Source organism: Populus trichocarpa, chromosome 2 (genome assembly GCF_000002775.5).
Source record: "Populus trichocarpa isolate Nisqually-1 chromosome 2, P.trichocarpa_v4.1, whole genome shotgun sequence".
Lineage (NCBI taxonomy): Eukaryota > Viridiplantae > Streptophyta > Magnoliopsida > Malpighiales > Salicaceae > Populus > Populus trichocarpa.
This window is the reverse complement of record NC_037286.2, coordinates 25,161,457-25,175,220: the sequence shown is the minus strand read 5'-3', so window position 1 is coordinate 25,175,220 and position 13,764 is coordinate 25,161,457. Positions and strand designations below refer to the sequence as shown.

The 13,764-nt window shown below is 40.2% G+C and overlaps 1 protein-coding gene across 1 annotated transcript; it reads left to right on the top strand.

The window, feature by feature from the left end:
- Positions 1-5,811: 5,811 nt before the first annotated feature.
- LOC112323662 (uncharacterized) lies at positions 5,812-12,752 on the top strand. The gene is given in 3 exon segments (XM_052450404.1): positions 5,812-9,110; positions 9,319-11,637; positions 11,639-12,752. Coding segments are annotated over 3 exon segments (6,732 nt in total).
- The last annotated feature ends 1,012 nt before the right edge of the window (positions 12,753-13,764 follow it).

The following is a 13,764-nucleotide window of genomic DNA, read 5'->3' as shown; positions in this document are numbered from 1 at the left end:
ATTCGTTCTTTTTTATCTGGTCTTTAAGGTTGAATAAATCCATCAGAATTTGCACTAAAAAAATAGTTCTGCTGCTGTCGTAATTTTTTGTTTCAACTTAGGCTCTAATTCTGACTCAGTTTCGTACGATATCTGACCATCCTAGGTATATTCTGTCACTCATTACATGTTGAAAAATTGACGTACACCTTTATTAGGTCCTAGGGATCATTTTTCTTAGAGCAGATTCTCAGTCAGATTTGGATGCTCAGTATTGTCAGATCAAGAACCTTTTTGACCAACTAGATTACTACCAGTTTCTGTTATGTAAATTTTTTTTATCTCACTTCGACTCCTTCATCAAAGTTATAGTGCTAGACACGTAGATGAATTTGAGCTTTTGAATCACTCGATTTCGATTTCAGAGGCTCAAGATGTTCCCGTTTGAATATCTAACGTGAAGGCAGAGAATTCTGCCGCGAGAAGGATATTGACCCGAGTCTGCACTAAAAAAACTCTATTTTTGGCCTAGTTTTTGTGATTTTTGTTCTTAGTTCATACTCTCAGTCATATCAGAATTCTCGGCATTCATCAGTTTTTGAGTTAGACCCGGAGATCCCTTTCGACCAACCAAATTACTGCTAGATTCTGTTCTGTAAAAAGATTTTATCTCACTTCGACTTCTTCATCAAAGTTTTATTCCTAGAAGCTTAGATGAATTTGGGCTTTTGAATCACTTGATTTCGATATCAGAAGCTCAAGATATTCCCATTTGAATATCTAACGTGAGGGCAGAAAATTCTGCCGCAGGAAGGATATAGCCCAAGTTCGCGGGACTGATTCGAAGGATTTTTTTTGGACCAAGGACTGAATTGAAAAGTGTTAAAATGAGGGATTTGAATTGAAGAATGATATTGAAAGCTGGAGAGGGGGGCTGGATCATCATAAATGACTGGATTTTCTCCACGCCAAATAAGGAAAATGAGACTTTGCAGCTGCACCCTCCATCTGATTTCTTTCCTTTTTTCGCTGCAAATTCCTGTTGTTTTTCCTTTATCATCATGCCTGATTTTTGGAGCTGCAACCACGTTTTTTCTTGCCTCATTTCAAAGGGAGCAGCTGGCCCTATGGAAGGAAAGAAAAGAGCCACACCCTCCTCTAAAACTGGAAAGAAATCAGACGTAAAGCACCAACACAAAATCAGAATATTGCAGTTTCCTTTTGCGTTTTTTTACTGCAAATCAGTAGGGATTTGCGTCCTAGGATTAATGCATTGAATCCTTCCTAAATAGAGACATATTTAGACTATATATAAGCCCTTCTAATGACCTAACGGGAGGACAGAAAGAGAGCAGAAAAATAGCAAAAGAGAGCAGAAAACACAGAAAAAAGAGACCAAAGAAAAAAAAAACGCAAGAGAGGCAGAGTAAAAAAAACACACAGTAAATAGAGGGATTTTCTTTATTGCATTCGGGTGCTATTGTGAAGAAAGAGGAGAGCAAAAAGACAAGACGGAGAGGGAGATTTGCTGTTAAATCTTGACAGCAACGTGCGGTTGGTTTTCCATTTCATCTTCTGCAGAAAAAAAAACGTTAAGACCTGCAGCCCATAGCTGAATTATTTCATCCACTTCAGTATCTCTATTTTCGTTCGTCAGTTACCAATATACAAGGAGCTGCAGGTATAAGTCCCAATCTCTACTCCTTTGTTATTTTTATACGAGACATTCGGTTGTAAATTTGTTTTCTTCCCTCTGAATAATTGGTTTCTATTTAGTAAAGCCAACGCTTGCCCATTATTGATTTCATGATGTTGAGTTCAGCTGCTGTCCATGTAAAAAGGGTGTGTCTTTCATGTTTAGAAATTTCTACATATAGGGATTTTCCTTTTGTTTTCCTTACACCCGCTAGAGAAGAAATCAGCCGGCCCTTTTTTTTTTAGTGATTGCTCCCAGTTTTATTTTTGTTCTTGCTGTCTGCGCATTGAGTTGGCTTTGATTTTTATTTTTTTTACTTAAAGCTTATTATAAATCTTAGAATCTATATCTGACGGCTGTTTTAGCTTTTATTGCGATTTTCTTTTGTGTTTAATTGTGATGCTAGGTGTTTTCGATAAAAAAATTTACAAGTTTTCTTGTGTGTTGCATACGGCCAATACCCTTACATGTTTTAGAACGTTTTTTATGTACAAAAATATTGGAAGTTTTAAAAATGTGTTTTCGCATGGATTTCTTAAACACCAAAAAAATTGTTTTCTTGCATTTCTGGATTTTACAACATGTTTGTAAAACTCCAAAGGGTATTGGTCAATATTCCAAAAAATACAAAAATCTTATTTTGGGGGGAATTCATCTATTATTCACCGCTAATGTTTGGATAAAGAAATCCTTAAAGGACGAATATCCAAAATATTATTGGGAGTAATAAATCCGCACAAATCCTTGAAAGAAGCCTTGATTATAATCGAGGACATTTCAATTTTTTACTCCACGGTTTACGAGCCGTGAGAGTATAAAACACTAAGACAAAAAAATAGGTTTTTAAAGCACCCCAGATTTCTAAATTTTTGTCCCTCCTCCTTGCGATTTACGAGTCGCAAACTCTTGAAAAACTAAGGGGAAAATGAGCTTTTAAAGCACATGGAACTTCCTTGGATTTCTATCCTAATAATTTTAGTTTGAATCAAAACCTAGAAAACTGATGGGATTAGAAAACACCAACACCATAGCAATTATAAGACAAACCAAACACCAAACAACTTACCTTAGGTAGGGCGTACTAGGGGTGTTAATAACTTCCATTTACGCAACCAGTCCCTTGCCTTAGAATCTCTGAAAGACCAGTTAGGTTTCCTAGTGACCATAATACTAGGTGGCGACTCCTTTACACAAAACAAAAGACCCCGAAACCAATCGAGGGTCGCCGCGCTCCGTTCGCGAGGGTGCGACAGGATGGCGACTCCGCTGGGGACCCTAGGACTAAGCTTGCTAATTTGTTTGTTTATGCTATGTATTGTTGGTTTTTGTTTTTTGTTTTTTTTTTTATACTTTGTTTAAAAGCTTTAGCATGCATCTTTACATTCTGTCATACATGATATAGTCATTCATCACTTTATGATTATTATCTTTTTGAGGGCACACACATTAAACTTTAAGTTAAGTGGGGAACTAGCAGCTTGCCTTATGACTTGAGTCAAGGTTTAAGTTTGTGTAAGCCCCAACTCTTTGCTGAGTGTTTAGACTGATAGTGATTGGTACATGTGACATCCCACTATCTGCTGAACCCCTATATTGCCTTTATGAGGGCGATCACTAGGACAGCAAGAGACCCTTTTTTTAGAGACCAAGTAGTAAACCTACCCTATGTCTCACGTAAAGGAACTAGAACCTATCCTTAGGGTGTATAATCCATAATATCTTTTGCATCAAAACAAGTCTAACCCCCAAGGCATTTTGAATTGCAGGACGAAGGAGACTGCCTTAGAAGCGATGCTAAGAAACTGTCACCAATCAAGAACCTGAATTGCATTATGAATGAGGTGAACAAGTTAACGACTCACTTTCAGAATGTGGATAAGGATGCATTTTTTAATAAATACGGACGTTTGATGGAAATTGCAAGGGTAGAAGTTTTAAGCCCAGCTGTGCGAGCCATAGTTCATTTTTGGGATCCAGACTACCGGTGTTTTTCTTTTGGAAGCATAGACCTATGTCCCACTATGGAGGAATATGGGATGTTGACTGAGTTTCCAAACAATCTGTATCGGATTTATTTGCCTTTGAGATCTGACAAAATCATCCCTGAACTGTCAAAACTGCTCAGAATCTCCAACTTGGAAAAGTTTTTGGAAAAGAATGCTACCGGTCTGAAATGGAGGATGCTAGAAATTGAACTGGAAAAGAAGTCAAGATTAGAAAAAGAGAGATTGATTGCCTTGGGCATATTTGGCCTTGTGTTGTTCCCAAGTCAGACGGGTTTAGTGAGTTTGGAGGCCGCTGCTGCTTATGTAGAGTATGAGAATACACAAATCAATCCAGTGGCTGCTATTTTAGCTGAAACCATCTTGATGCTTAATCATTGTAGGAGGACCGGAAAAGGGGCAATGAGATGTTGCACGCAGTTGTTGTATATCTGGATGGTTAGCCATATCGAAACAAAAAAAACCTGTCTTCAATAATTTTTGGTGGTTCACCCAAAGACCCCTGAAGTTAGTAGAAGAAGAAGAATGGGGAGATCTAGACAACCAAGGTTGGGTTGACAAATTAGAAGGTTTGCCTAATAGTGATTTTAAGTGGAGAGCACCATGGGTAACGACAGTGGAAGTCCTAATGAGTTGTGGACAAAGACGTTGGGTGCCATTGGTAGGGATTACAGGTTATGTGAGTTATGCTCCTGCCCTAGTGGTAAGGCAACTTGGGGGCATGCAGTTTGTTCCAAGGACTATGGGAATTGCTCAATTCTTTGGTTTGTTCAAAGATTCCATTGCACAAGAAGTTTTAGAGATCATCAAACAAGATTGGAAGCATTTGGTTTTGGTTGAGATAGAAGGTTTAAAGGATCCAAGTGCAAGTGAAGGATATGCAAGATGGAGAGACTTAGCTGCTTCAGCCATGCCTTGTGTAGAAGCCAAATCTCCCCAAACTATAGAAGAGCCTGTTAAGAGGAAAAGGGTCAATAATGAAGAGGAGTTGAGAAGACAAGTGGAAAAACTTCGGACAGAGTTGAGCAAAAGCAGAAAAGACAAGGCAATGTTGGAAGAAATGATGCTAAAAGAAGATAAAAGGAGAGCATTTCTAGATGAGCAAATACAATCTAGAGATGCGCGAATAACAAAGATTGAGTTAAAGCTGGGTGAAGAGAAGATTGCTAGGGAAAGGAGTGAGAAGGAGCTAAAAGGGATGAGTTTGGATTGGATGCAAAGTTACTCTGAACTTGAAGCAATGGAGATTGACTTTAACGATTGCCAAGGAAGTGCAGAATATTTCCAAGAAAAATTTGCACAAGTCCAGTTCGAATTGATGGATAGGATTGGGAAGTATGAGGATTTGAATAAGAAATATATGGAGTTGGAAAGCCGTTTGATGGGGATTGCAAAAGAAGGAAATAAAAGGAAAGGTTTTGAGGCTGTTGAAACAGAATTAGCGGTTAAGAAGAATGAGATAAAAGTTATGAGGATAAAACTTGACAAGGAACGTGAAAAAGTGAAGTATTTGGACAAGAAGCTAGCAGCAATGGAAAAACACAAGGATCAAATCGACGCCAACAACACTGCTTTGAACAGAACCAATATGTTGCTCATAGAAAAGATGACCAAGACAGATGCGCAAATGGATGAAGCTACTGCACATGCTCGAATTATTAGAATTAATGCACGGAATGTGGGAGGGGACATCATTCGCTATCGCCGAAGCCTAGCTGAAACCGATGCCTTTCTAGGGAAGATTGAGAACCGTGGTTTTGCCTTCTTACCTTTGGCTAGAGAGTTTGTGGAGGAAAGGGATTAATAAATTTTGTATTTCCTTTTTATTTATTAATGTAATAAACTTATCAAGCATTAATGAAAAGGGCGTTGACCCATCTTCTTATGCAAAATCTGTCTCTTGGTGAATATGGTTCAAGCAAACGACTTGAAAGGCAGTACTCCTAGCAATGTGACAAAAGAACCTATGTTTATAAGGTGGTGGCTATTATTCGTTCATAAGAAGGTTGCATCCATACCCAATATACAAAGCATTCTCAATCATGCATTTTCTCATACATCTATACACGCATCCGCAGACTAAGAAACATAGGTCCCCCTTCTAGAATCCACAACACTCGACAAAGAAAAAGGATGGAAAACGAAGAAAGGTCACAACCAGAAGCTCAGTATCAAAGGGAACTTGAAGGAGTTCGGAATGATGTGGCGCACCTGACCAGTTTGCTTGAGCAAATGTTGAGAGCCAAAGATGGAGAGGGAACGTCTACTCAACCTGATGAAGCACCACCAGCAGCTCAAATCCCTGTCGCACCTATAAACGTGGGGGCAAATACACCACATAAGCAGCATCCTAATCCCACTCGGCCCATCCAAATCCCTATTACAATGGATTTAACAAACGAGGATCCACAGGACGTCAGATTCTCTGATCATGTTGGGTATGATAAATGGACTGCGCTAGAAGAGAGGCTAAGGGCAGTTGAAGGAAATGATTTATTTGACCCAATTAGGGCCGCTGAAGTATGTTTGGTACCTAACATCATAATTCCAAAGAAGTTCAGAGTGCCGGAGTTTGTTAAGTATACCGGAATGGAATGCCCAAAGACCCATCTTCGTTCCTACTATAACAAGATGGCAGAAGTTATCCACGATGATAAATTGCTAATTTACTTCTTCCAAGATAGCTTGACAGGATCGGCCCTCAGCTGGTATATGAGGCTGGACAACGTTAGGATCAAGAAATGGACAGATCTGGCAGATGCTTTCTTAAAACAATACAAGTTCAATATTGAGATTGCTCCTGATAGGACCAGTCTGATTACCATGGAGAAAGGAACTCAAGAGTCCGTGAGGGCTTATGCTCAAAGGTGGCGAGACCAAGCTATCAATGTACAACCTTCACTAATAGAGACGGAGATGGTAACACTGTTTGCCAATACTTTTAGGGCCCCATACTATGAACATCTTATGGGTAGCTCAGCCCAGCATTTCTATGATGCTGTGCGAATTGCTGAAAGGATTGAGCAAGGAATCCGAAGTGGGAGAATTACGGAACCTATAGAGAAGAGGGGTTTTGTTGGGAAGAAGAAGGAAATTGAGGTAAATAACCTAGAAGACAGTTATAAAGGGAAAGGCAAAAACTACCAAAACTACCAAACACCTACCTCCCAAATCACTAGCATCAACTTTTCCAAACCCTCCGTCCTAAACCATCCCCATCAAACAAAATTCCCCACCAATAACCAAAACAATTACCAAAGGAGAGACAACCGACAATTAGAAGAACAATTACCACCTTTGCCAATAACCCTAAAGGAGTTATATGCCAAGTTGCTAAGTATTGGGCAGATAGCTCCCCTACCATTACCTCCTATGCAACCGCCTTTCCCTACCTGGTACAACCCCGAGTTGACTTGTGAATACCATGCTGGTAATACGGGTCACAACATCGAAAACTGCGTAGCTTTTAAGAAGAGGGTATCGCAGCTGATCAAAATTGGATGGGTCACTTTTGAAGATTCGCCTAATGTGAATTCGAACCCTCTACCCAAACATGCTGTAGGTGGTAATGGAGTGAATACTATGGAGTTCGGTAGCAAAGAGAAGGTGCTAAGGGTGACCATGGCAAGGCTGTATGAAATGTTGGTACAATCTGGACATTTGGAGAAACCATCTGAACATTGCATAAGGGAAGATGATTTTTGCCCATTCCATAAAAAGAAAGGGCATCACATTGATGAATGCATTGAATTTCATCAAAAGGTTGTGAGAATGCTGACTTTAGGAGAGTTAAGGATTGAGGCTGTAAAAGATAATGAAGAGATAGAGATGATAGAGAATCGAGGGAAATATAGAGTCCAATCAACAGCTAATGGGCTCTCAAAATTGGTATTAACTAAGCCCTCATATGCAAACAAAGTAGACTATGGAGCGATGCCCGGAGATTATGGTTATACCTCGAATATCGAAACTCCTTTGTCATTGTTCCGAAATGAGATAAGTGGGCTAACTCGGAGTGGTCGTTGTTTCACACCTGAAGAACTAGAGAAGCAAAGAAAGGCTAAAGGCAAGGAGGTATTGGACCTCGATAAAGAGCTTGAGGTAAATAAACCTGTGACTGAGGAAGAAACAAATGAGTTATTGAAATTGATGAAGCATAGTGAGTATTCTATAGTGGATCAGTTGAAGAAGACCCCTGCCAAGATCTCCATCATGTCATTAATACTTAGCTCTGAGCCGCATCGTAATGCTTTGCAAAAAGTACTGAATGAGGCCTACGTACCCCAAGATATTGAACAAAAAACTATGGAGCATCTAGTAGGGAGGATTCATGCTGCCAATTACTTATATTTCACGGAAGATGAACTTGATGCTGAAGGAACGGGACATAACAAGCCCTTATATGTCACGATCTGATGCAAAGATTGTCTTATTGGTAAAATTCTCATCGATAACGGCTCAGCCCTTAATGTGTTACCAAGGCATATGCTGGATGAAATGCCAGTAGATCCCTCACATATGCAACCCAGTGTGATGACGGCTAGATCGTACGATGGCTCGCCAAGGCAAGTGATAGGGACAATTGAGGTCGAACTAGCTGTGGGTCCACAAGTCTTTCTAGTAACCCTTCAAGTGATGGATATCCACCCTTCCTATAGTATGTTGTTAGGAAGGCCATGGATACATTCTGCGGGAGCTGTCACCTCCTCGCTGCATCAATGTTTGAAGTACATTGCCAATGGTGTTCTGGTTACTGTTAAGGCCGAGGAGACTATATCAATGGTAAGAAATGTGGTGGTTCCATTCATTGAAGCCGAAGATTGTAAGGATGGAAACTTTCATGCATTTGAAGTTGTGAATACCGAGTGGGTGCCCGAGAACACTGTGGTGAGGAAACAAGAAATCTCAGAGGCCACCAAAATGGCCGCTAAAAGCTTTTTGAAGCACAAGATTCCTTGCCCAAATGACATCAAGAAAGGAAGACTTGAATGGATTGATATAATCAAGCTAAAAGCTGCAGAACAGAGGTTTGGGCTTGGATATAAGCCCAAGAAAGAGGATTACAAGCGAACTGCTGGTGCAATAAGGGAGAAAAGAATGGCTAGGATTGAAGGAAGGAAGCTTGAAGAAGAAAGCCTAGCCATCCCTCCAATCAGGATTTCTTTTCCAAAGGCCGCATATGTGATGCAACCTGATAAGGGACATGGAAACCTTCTTCAGAAGCTTTTTTCAATGAACATAAACACTTTGGAGGAAGATCAAGTCGAGGACATTGCTAAGAAGATTGAATCCGGAAGAAGGGATGAAGAGCTACCGCAATTAACCATCTACACTCTAGAAGAATTTACAGCCAAGACTTTCGTTCGAAAGCTAGCCGAAGGAGAGAAGTTCCAGAATTGGGAGACCCAAGAAGCTCCATTGGTTCTCAAAATGTAATCAACAATGATTGTTGGATTATAATTTTATCTATGTTGTTTGCCTTTTTTCTATTTGTTTTATTCATTGACAATCGAAGCTCAAGATGTCAATTGGATTTTATTTTTGTTTTTTAGCCAATCTTTTCCTTTTAATAAGATCATGCATTTTCAAAATTCATCTTGATGTCGTACTGTGCACTTACACAACACTTCCTGCTTTCAGGAACCCTGAAAGCGGATCCTCCACAACAACACCTACACTTTACATTGAGAATGAATGGCCAAACTTTAAAGAATACATAGTAGCTGTAGAAGATGAGGAATGGGAGGAGAAAAACATAGGGGAATTCACAAAATTAATAGAACAGCATGAACAGGCTTGGAGGCCCGCTAAAGAGGAACTTGAAACCATAAATGTGGGTAATGAAGAAATTAAGAGAGAGCTGAAAATAGGGACTTTGATCACCCCTGAAGAGAAGGAAGAATTGATTGCACTGCTCCGAGATTACGTAGATGTCTTTGCTTGGTCCTATGAGGATATGCCTGGTTTGGATACGGATATCGTAGTACATAGGATACCATTGGTTGAAGGATGCAAACCGATTAAGCAGAAGTTGAGGAGAACTCATCCGGAGGTCTTAATCAAAGTAAAAGCAGAAATTGAAAAACAATGGAACGCTGGTTTTTTGGAAGTAGTCAAGTATCCACAATGGGTGTCAAACATAGTGGTGGTACCCAAAAAGGAAGGTAAAATCAGAGTTTGTGTGGACTTTAGGGACTTAAACCAGGCTAGCCCTAAGGATAATTTCCCTCTACCACACATAGATATGTTAGTTGATAATGCAGCACGCAGCTCCACATATTCCTTTATGGATGGATTTTCGGGCTACAATCATATAAAAATGGCACAAGAGGATAAAGAGAAGACAACCTTTGTAACACCATGGGGAACATTTTGCTACAAAGTCATGCCATTTGGTTTAAAGAATGTTGGGGCCACCTACCAAAGGGCTATGGTGACTTTGTTTCATGACATGATGCACAAAGAGATTGAAGTATATGTGGATGACATGATTGCTAAATCTAGAGAGGGAGAGAATCATGTCCAAATATTGAAGAAATTGTTTGAAAGACTAAGGAAATATAAGTTGAGACTTAACCCAGCGAAGTGTTCGTTCGGAGTGAAATCTGGGAAGTTGTTGGGATTTGTGGTGAGTGACAAAGGGATAGAAGTGGATCCCGACAAAGTAAAGGCTATTCAATCTATGCCACCTCCCAAGACTGAGAAGGATGTGAGAGGTTTCTTAGGAAGGTTGAATTACATTGCTCGGTTTATATCCCAATTAACCACGACTTGTGACCCGATCTTTCGTTTGCTAAGGAAGAAGAACCCTGGAATTTGGAATGAAGAGTGCGAAGAGGCTTTTGAGAAAATCAAGCAGTACTTGTTGAGTCCACCCCTGCTTGTTCCTCCTGTACCAGAAAGGCCATTGATATTGTACCTAACAGTAACAGAAACAGCAATGGGATGTGTGCTTGGGCAACACGATGAAACCGGAAGGAAGGAAAGGGCCATTTATTACCTGAGCAAGAAGTTCACGGAATGTGAGTCTAGGTATACTGTGATTGAGAAGCTGTGTTGCGCACTGACATGGGCTGCAAAGAGATTACGTCAGTATATGTTGTATCACACTACGTGGTTAATTTCCAAATTAGACCCGTTGAGGTACATTTGTGAAAAGCCCTATTTATCGAGCCGAATTGCAAGATGGCAAGTTCTATTGGCTGAGTATGACATAGTATATATGACAAGGAAAGCCGTAAAAGGGAGTATTATTGCCGATCACCTGGCTGACCATGCTATGGAAGATTATGAATCATTAGACTTTGAATTTCCCGATGAAGATGTGCTTGCAATCGAGGAAGAGAAATCAGATTGGTGGATTATGTGCTTTGATGGTGCTATAAATGTATGTGGTAACGGAGCGGGTGCAGTGATAATCTCTCCTGATAAGAAGCAATATCCGGTTTCAGTTAAGCTACAGTTCGGGTGCACCAACAACACGGCTGAGTATGAAGCTTGCATTCTCGGTTTAGAGGTTGCATTGGAGCTAAACATCAGAAAGATAGATGTGTATGAAGACTCAATGCTGATCATTTGCCAAGTAAAAGGAGAATGGCAAACCAAGGAAGAGAAGTTAAGGCTTTACCAAGAATACCTATCTAAATTGGCTGGAGAATTTGAGGAAATAGAGTTCACCCATCTAGGAAGGGAAGGAAACCAGTTTGCAGATGCTTTGGCTACACTAGCATCTATGGCCAAAATAGACTTTGGGCACAAGGTACAACCAGTACACATCAATATCAGAAATAACCCAGCTCATTGTTGCTCAGTCGAAAGAGAAGTGGATGGAAACCCTTGGTACTATGATGTCAAGAATTTCATCCAAAACCAGGCATATCCCATGGGGGCATCCAAAATCGACAAGAAAACCTTGAGGAGGTTGGCAATGGATTTTTATCTTGATCGACAAGAAATCATCCGACGGGACTTTGTTGAGATGTTTGGATGAATTTGAGGCAAAAAGCGCGTTACGAGAAGTCCATGAAGGGATTTGCTCAACCCATGCTAATGGACACGTGATGGCTAGGAAGATACAAAGAGCCGGTTACTTCTGGATGACATTAGAAAAGGATTGCATCGACTATGTCCGAAAATGTCATAAGTGCCAAGTATACAGTGACAAAATCAATGCCCCTCCAGCTCCTCTATTTAACTTGACATCTCCATGGCCCTTCGCGATGTGGGGAATTGATGTGATTGGGCCTGTAAACCCAAAAGCCAGCAATGGTCATAGGTTTATTCTCGTGGCTATCAACTACTTTACAAAATGGGTAGAAGCCGGGTCATTTGCTCATGTGACGCAAAAAGTAGTGAAGAAATTTATTGAGAGAGATCTGATTTGTCGATATGGTCCACCAGAAAAGATTATAACTGATAATGCCCAGAATTTCAATGGCAAGATGATAATAGAACTCTGCGCTAAATGGAAAATCAAGCATTCCAACTCTTCGCCGTATAGACCAAAGATGAATGGTGCGGTACAAGCTGCTAACAAGAATGTCAAAAAGATTATTCAGAAGATGGTAGTCACCTATAAGGATTGGCATGAGATGTTTCCATTTGCCCTTCATGCGTATCGCATCGCAGTCCGAACCTCAACAGGAGCCACCCCGTACACATTGGTATATGGAATGGAGGCGGTTATGCCTTTAGAAGTGGAAATCCCCTCATTGAGAGTACTGGTAGACTCTGAGCTGGAAGAGGTAAAATGGGCAAAAGTTAGATATGAACAGCTGAATCTGATCAGTGAAAAGAGGATAGCCGCAATCTGTCATCATCAACTTTACCAAAGAAGGATGGCCAAATCATACGACAAAAAGGTTCGACCTCGAGGATTCCACGAAGGAGATCTTGTACTGAAAAAAATATTGCCTTTACCAGGAGAAGATCAGAGTAAATGGGCACCGAACTATGAGGGCCCTTACGTGGTGAAGAAAGCATTCTCGGGAGGAGCTTTGCTGTTATCTAGAATGGATGGAGAAGATCTAGTTAGGCCAGTGAATTCTAACTCTGTAAGGAAATATTACGCTTGATGTATTTCGTAATCTCCCAATCAATAAAATAAAGTTTGGCCATGAATTTTCTCTGTAAAAAACCTTTCTTCATAAAAAGCATGATCTCATAGCATTTGAAATCTTTTACTTAAACAAACTCTTTTCTTACACATGACTAAGGAAACGACTCCATCAATTGGAGGGAACCAAATCAAATCTAAACTTGGCATATTTATGCACACCACACTGAGGGCAAGAAGTGTACGAAGTGCACATAGGGGTCCATAGTGAACCAAAGCCCAAAGGGGTATATCATAAAAACTTCTAAAAAAGCATCTTTTATGAGAATTGCCAATTGCATTGAAAGTTTCAGTTTTCATGAACAAAACCAAATCTTTTGAGTTTTCCTTTTAAAATAATAATAAAAGACAATACTCAATGGAGCAAGAAAGGGCCCCATAAGGAACCAAAGATCTCTTCACCAAGAGGATAGGAAGTATAGCGTGTGGAGCATATTCTGTTTCAAGAGGACGAGTCGGACAAACAAATGGAAACAAGAGCTCAATAAGTCTACAACACAAAGGGGGACCTATGTTTCCAAAATAGGTAACAAAAAAAACATGCATGCTATATTGTCATAACACTAACCTGGCAGGAGAAGGTGTGAGAAGGCCAAAATAGTTCCAAGTTTTTGGGAAAACTGCTGAGGTCCAAAATCTCAGGTCAACGGAACTACGAAAAAGGATAGGAATTGTGAACCAGCACTGCTTTATTTCCTCGAGGTAAGATGTTTTCTTTTGAAGTTTAAGATGGGCAGGTCACCCGATATTGAGACCATTCCTTAGAAAAGCGTGGAGTTTTCTAAAGAATTTTAAGAGGGGCCGGTTATCTGATATTGAAACCGTTTCTTAGAAAAGCATGGAGTTTTCTAAGAATCTTAAGATGGGCAGGTCACCCGATATTGAGACCATTCCTTAGAAAAGCGTGGAGTTTTCTAAAGAATTTTAAGAGGGGCCGGTTACCTGATATTGAAACCGTTTCTTAGAAAAGC